This window comes from Botryllus schlosseri, chromosome 7 (assembly GCF_051294905.1).
Source record: "Botryllus schlosseri isolate E-star chromosome 7, Bs_hap1, whole genome shotgun sequence".
Classification (NCBI taxonomy): Eukaryota; Metazoa; Chordata; class Ascidiacea; order Stolidobranchia; family Styelidae; genus Botryllus; species Botryllus schlosseri.
In genome coordinates this window covers 3517549-3524231 of record NC_137242.1, presented here as the reverse complement: position 1 = coordinate 3524231, position 6683 = coordinate 3517549, and the positions used below count along the sequence as shown (strand labels likewise).

The following is a 6683-nucleotide window of genomic DNA, read 5'->3' as shown; positions in this document are numbered from 1 at the left end:
GACCGCTCCAAGTCCAGTCCGTCTTTTCATTATTTCGTAATCTTGATAAAAATTGTAAATAAACGAACGAACGAACTAACTAACGAGTACAGGCGATCACAATCCGGTTCAAGAACATGAGAAGGATTTAATAGGCCTTTAACGTAGGTTAGTAATCTATTGTCCGACTGGTTCAGTATTTTAAAAAGTAAGATTTGAGCAGGATTTTCCATCGCTATATAAAAAATAGCAGGAGTCGAAGCCGGATGGGTTCGCATTCCGAAATTCGAGAATTCGCTCATTTGCCAGTAAAACTGCACTCAAGCCACTGCAGAAACTACAGCATAAAGTGCTCCGAATCATAGCTAGGGCCCCAAAGGGGCCTGGCTGCCCATCCAATAAGTCGCTGCTGAAGAGATTCGGCGTCCTAAACATAGAAGATATGCGGAAACTAGAAATCGCCAAGTTTATGTATCAGTTTCACTGCGGTCGTTGCCCCGAATATTTCAATGACTTCTTTACCTCTGAATCAAAAGCGCACAAGTACAACACACGCGCGTCCACGTCGTCCAAAGATCATATGATCGACCGAAAAGATCATCGCTCCATCAAATATGCCGGACCTGATGTGTGGAACAGTATCCCGCCGGCCATCCGACAGTCGACGAGCATGTCCACATTCAAGTCGAAATACAAGCAATTACTACTAAATAAATACAGCCCATCCTCAAGATTACCGGACTACGACTGACCTATCGATCTCGCTTCCCATGACATGCCGCCCTATTTCTTGTCGCATTCTTCTTCTATACTATCTTCTTTACTTTCATTCAGTGTGCCTGCCTCCTCTTTACATCGCCTAGGCCAAGGTGGGTGTCAGATTCCATAGACTACTCCTTGTCGCTTCGACATCTTCCTGTCTTTTCATTGTATCGCATTTTTGTGGTGTATCGAACTGATAAAATTGCTAATAAACCAATGATGATGATGATTTGTGTTCGTAAGTAGTGGAGCGTGAAGCAGCATAGGCATTGAGATTACAAGCAGGACGGCAACGCGGAAAGCCTCAGTAATGGAAAACTAAAACAATTTCAAAGTAACGGGTTTGCATGTTGCTTTTATCAATGAGTTCTAACGTCAAGACGGCCCTTGGACTGTACAAGCACCTTATAAAGTGTTGCGATAAGCTACCACGGGGACCGAAAGCCCATTACCGCCATTTCATTCGACAAGAATTTCGAAGCCACGAAGACGAGAATGACCCCCAGAGACTTCGGCAGATCATTGATAGATCAGTTGAAGACGCAGAATGGATTGTGAAAAAATACGCAGATAAGAAGTGAAATTCAACCACGTTCAAGTGTTACACGTATTTCCGTACCAAATTTATTACGAGTGCTCGTACGTTGCGTCGTTGCCCACGTTCTGTGCACCCGACAGGAATTAATAGCCACCCATCAACTTTTTTTCTATATTTTCCGCCGAATTTTAGTAAATCAATGTGATGTCACTTGTAATAAAATAAATTTGATTATGTTATTATGACACTGTGACAAGTTGAATTGGAATGACCTTGTATGTATGTCTGTTTTGACAGTTTTGTAACATATCAGACATCAGTGCGTTATTACCCTCATCATTTGCTTTGTTATTGATTACCGGCCATAGCCATTATGCCACTTTTGTGAGTCAATCTGTCACTTCCAATGTAGCATGCTGACTAGCTGACCTATGTTGTGTATTTGAGTTGGGGACAGTGTATTGCCTAGATTAGTGGTTCCAAAACTTCTTAAGCCTGTGACACACTTGTAAACGAGAGAAACGAAGTTCCTTAAAATTGTTTTTCCGTGTTGCCGCAACGGCTGTGGCTGTGGGTGCTCATGTGAGGATGTTGTCACTGTAGAATCGAAGTAGGCCTACATTTTAAAAATTTTGAGGTCCATTTTACACATTCCGAAAAAAGCAAGTTTTTGCAAAATTTTCATTGTTTTGGCCATGATCATATTTGTCACAGTATTTCCAAGTTAACCGTTGCCAAGATATGGATGAAAGAAATGAAAACTTTACAAAAACCTAATTCTTTCAAATGTGTAAGATGGACATAAGCTCCTTTGATTACACATCGCGACCATATATGATTGAAACAAGGTTGCATTGATGAAAACCATACCATGATATTGTCGTCTAATCCAAACATCCGACCTCATCTACTGTTTTAATCTAAGTCAAAACGAAAAAGTTATGTTCACAAATTATGGCTGTAAACCGATACTGCACATATTCTTTTTATATATGTTAAGGATTTTGTCGGGCTGTCTCAATATACTATACTTTTCCACAATTAGCTTCAGATTAAGGATTATATAAACTAAGATAATCTGAATTTGATGAAATACTGTAATTAAACAATCTTTACCGACTGGCCACTCCCTCACCCGTAGCAAGGAATGGGATAATACCACTTCACCAATTGTTCTACAGAACTAATGACATGGAACAGAGAGATTTATTTCAAAAATGGCAGTCCAATTAGCAATTACGGTACCTTACTCTTTCGGCGTGAACTGTTTTCATGGTTACATATGCTTATTTATGAACTATTGAAGCAGTTCAATCACTGACCTAGATTACGCCCAAATACCTGCTAACAGCATATTTCCTATCATGGTTTGTACAATGTACATCGATTGGAACTTTCAACATACAAATTCTTTAAAGGTGATATGCGGTCTGGATGTTACTCTCAATATGTGCCTTCTTTTCGTCAAAATTTTCAGATCTCAAGTTGATGTACCTATAACACTGAGCATGGCATCATCGAAAGCTTTGAATTCTCTGTTGGAAGATAAGGAAGAAGATTCTTCGCAGCTTCATTTTCCTGCGGAATTTGAAAATGCCGAAACATTGCTCAATTCGGAAGTGCACATGCTGCTCGAACATCGAAAGCAACAGAATGAAAACGTGGAGGAAGAACAGGAACTTTCGGAGGTGCGTTAGTTATTGTATTGAGCTATCCATCATGTGTCATGAATCGGTGTATATGCCGCAAAAACATCAAGGACAAAAATAAACTACGTCCTTTCCTATCCATCCTTTTGTGTGATGTTATCGTTTTAAAACACCTTGGCATTGGTGAACAGTTGTTGGATAATTCTGTTCCCGCGAAAAATTTACGTAGACAAGACAATATAGCGTAATATTGAAGCGTCTTTGTTGGTAGGTCGTGGATTCAGTCCCCGGCCGGGTCAGACTAACGACCTGATCAGTATCACTGGCATCCATGACTTCCTGCTTATCGCACAGCATGGAGGGGTGATGCAAGACTTGGAAAGCCTTGCAAGGCTGTATCTGCACCTTCCCTGTCCAGCGGCATATGTACATCATGCACTCATGGTATGCATAATTGCATATGCACAGATCGTCTGTATCATGTATATCATGAGTTGGTGTGTATGCCGCATAAAATATCAAAGACAAGATACCTGACGTCCTTCCCAATTCTCGCCGATTATTCGAAATTTCATGCTAGGGACGTCAATACTTTGTGACGTGATTGTTGATGTACAATATTCTTTCCCATTCTCTACTAGTTGCTGCCGATTACTCATGACTAGGGCGATTTTTTTTTGGCCTAAAAAACGGAAGATTTTGACCCAACAAATCGAAATTTTGACTTTTTTTGACCTAAAAAAACTGAATTTTGACCGAATCTTGACCTCACGTATGCAAATTAGGCGTTTTCGCACTTGATGTGAAAATTGTAGGCTACTACTTATCTTCATTTCTGGTTGGAACTGTCTGTCCTTATGAAGTATTTTGGCTGGCCTGAAAACACTTTTTTGGCTTGAAAACTGACAAATTTTTACATGAAAAAAGCTAGTATTTCTACGAAATCTGGCCCTATGAAGAATTCCAGTAGTTACATCACGAATTATGGTAGAAATAATTAAAATTTGTTGTAGTACAACGAAAGATACTTTCCTACATTCACGGGTAGAAAGTGTCTGTCCTTACTAAGTAGCTTGCCAAGAATGGAGAAAGAACGTTCAACAGCAGCAGTTGTTGCCTTTTTGGCTGACAGCATTGAAGTTGTGCGTACACTGCAGGTGACACACCGTGTTGCTTCATTTTGAAAATGCTATCTACATCACAATTTTTCATTATGCGCTTCTTGATATAAGAACCCTGCACTGCCCACGCAGTCTTGCTTCAGTTAGGATATTGAGGCACATTGACCAAACACCACATCAGCCTATTTGTTTCATTTGAATGTTTATGATTCACAATGAATGAGCAGACAATGGGCCGTCTACAACAGTAGGCCTATAAAATAGGCTACAAGCTGTAAAATGTCAAATAATAAGTTCACCGACAGTGCAAAATCTACGATACAAACGAAATGCAGGTTGCAAAAAAGTTTCAACTTTTTAAACAATTTTGACATTTTTTGACCTAATTTTGACTTTTTTTTAAATGTTAAAAAAAATCGCCTTACTCATGACGAGTGTCAGCCAAAAATATTCGGGTACATTTCAATATGAATATACTATTCAATTGCGTATCGGAGTTCTGTTCCAAGAAGCTCTTCAATTCCCTACTAGTTGCTGACGATTACCACTTTGCTGACGATTACCACTGACGAATATCAGCCGTAAATATTCGGGATATAATGAATATAGGCCTATTATTCAAACAATCCTTAGCCCAAATCGTTTATGGACCGCAATTCGCGCACCGCATCAAATAAATCTTTCTGTAAAATATGAATTCGATGTTTGAATTGTTGTGATCGTGACGAATAGTATATTCTCTCTCTCTCTCTCAGGTATTCATGAAAACGTTGAACTACACGCAAAGGTTCAGCCGCTTCAAGAACCGGGAAACCATCACCAGCGTACGAAGCCTGTTGCTGCAGAAAAAACTTCACAAGTTCGAACTGGCGTCGTTAGCCAATCTTTGCCCCGAAACCGCCGAGGAAGCCAAGTCATTAATTCCGAGCTTGGAAGGCAGATTCGACGACGACGAATTGCAGCAAGTGCTCGAAGACATCAAACTGAAGCGAAGTTTCCAGTCTTAGTGGCGACGGTTCCTGATACCGACTTGGAAATCAGCCCAATGATACTGTGCCTACTGGAAATTACCTACTGATGGTATGAACTGGGAAGCAAGTCTACTGCTACAGCAGAGCTTGGGTGTTGCGGAACTGCATTGATCGTGAATGACTGTACAATGCTTGCCGCGTGTAACAGCAACGGATTAGGCACACGGCAAGGGTTTGGTTTTGTCAATTGCGGTGGATTTGTTTCAATGGACTCCCCCTAAAATACTTCTATTATGCAGAGTGCCTAATGTTTTTCAACTACTTCTACTTGAACAGTTTTTAGACACTACCTTTATAATTTGAATTTTGTAGTGCGAAAGTAGTCTGAGAATAACTTACGGCACAGTGACTAAATTGTCATAAGAAGGGTGTATATTTTCAAAGATTTCTTATATCGATAGTCATTTTGCGTTACCGGCGAAGATCCCCTCTCGGATGTAGCCATCTCCGATGATCTGCTAAATGTGTGTGACCCTCTCAACCAAAAGACTACTTCTTGGAACTATATACACTTGAGTACTCGTGGATTTGGAAAGCTAGGAAACTTTTGAGCCTAGATTCACCTCTAATGATGTGACCCTCTCAACCAAAACTATACACACTTGAGTACTGTTCTACTTGTAATCGTATGCTACAGATGTCGATCGTCACCGCATATCTCAGATATACATTCCATGATTGCCACTCCTATCTCAGTTGCATACAATACAACCAGTCCCTTGTCTTTTCATGATAACAGAGCAGCAATTTATTAGCCATGCTACAAGGTTAGAAAGTAGAGTGAAGAGATTCGTCACTTTGTGATAACAGAAACCACACAACAATGCCTGACTTGATTAGTCACATGGCCGATGAAATTAAATAATCAGTATATATAAATAGAGAATTGAACAGGGAATGGAAGATCAACTACACCAATGTCAAGTCAAGTAGACAACAACACCACATTGCCTACTTCTGCATGTAGCAACGCCATAGGTAAGAAAATTAGAGAGCTATCAGCATTGAAATAGAATGAAGAGTTTTTCGGTGTGACATATACATAATCAATGTCGCAGCGCATTCCTGTGGTGCTGGACAGTGAGTGTGAAGAGATGTCGAATATGTTTGAAGCAGACTTCGTCCGGCAGTCTTTCGTACCACGAATCATCATCGCCGGTATCTCCGAGGAATTCGTAATACGGGAATATGTCCTTCAAGCTGGAATAGCACAGCGTTAGCAAACTCACATAAATGGACGACACCGATAGGCGATAGCTGATCGAAAATGATACAAAAATCCAGAAATATTTTTCATAGCCTACACTCGCGAGCAAACTTACGCCAAAGCTACTTTCTACATTAAAAAATCCGAAATGCATGAAACTGTGAGTCAACAAGGTTTGGATTTTGGAGGGGACATTGGAGAAATATGGTGTAGTAGGGACATACGATTATATAGTTCAACAATAGTCCTATATATCTCTCGAGTTCTGCATCGCATATCACCGTTCGACACAAAGGATGATGCTGTTCAGCATTGTGATCCACGACCTCACGTGAACGTTATAAAATATGGATCATTTTGTTTGGAATACATTCATGTTAAAGTGAATAACTGGGT

General features: G+C 40.2%; 2 protein-coding genes across 3 annotated transcripts in view; one reads left to right on the top strand and one right to left on the bottom strand.

The window, feature by feature from the left end:
• The first annotated feature begins 1319 nt into the window (after positions 1-1319).
• LOC145443498 (DNA-directed RNA polymerase II subunit RPB4-like) lies at positions 1320-5812 on the top strand. Its single transcript, XM_080321457.1, has 2 exons — positions 1320-2967; positions 4805-5812. Exons 1-2 carry the CDS (start codon positions 2644-2646, stop codon positions 5054-5056), a joined length of 576 nt encoding a protein of 191 aa, XP_080177583.1. The 5' UTR covers positions 1320-2643; the 3' UTR covers positions 5057-5812.
• The window catches only part of LOC145443497 (E3 ubiquitin-protein ligase rnf213-alpha-like), a 64018-nt gene continuing 63134 nt past the window's right edge, over positions 5800-6683 (bottom strand). For both annotated transcript variants that reach the window (XM_080321456.1, XM_080321455.1), the window contains exon 56: positions 5800-6280. In XM_080321456.1, coding sequence (XP_080177582.1) covers positions 6127-6280 — 154 coding nt within the window. In that variant the 3' untranslated portion in view covers positions 5800-6126. The remainder of the gene's footprint in view (positions 6281-6683) is intronic.

What these genes read in the sequence shown, in the direction of transcription:
- LOC145443498 (XM_080321457.1), top strand. Translation starts at nt 2,644, where the DNA reads ATGGTTTGTACAATGTACATCGATTGGAACTTTCAACATACAAATTCT. An exon ending in AAGAACAGGAACTTTCGGAG is followed by an intron (nt 2,968 to 4,804) that starts GTGCGTTAGTTA and finishes TCTCTCTCTCAG; the next exon opens with GTATTCATGAAAACGTTGAA.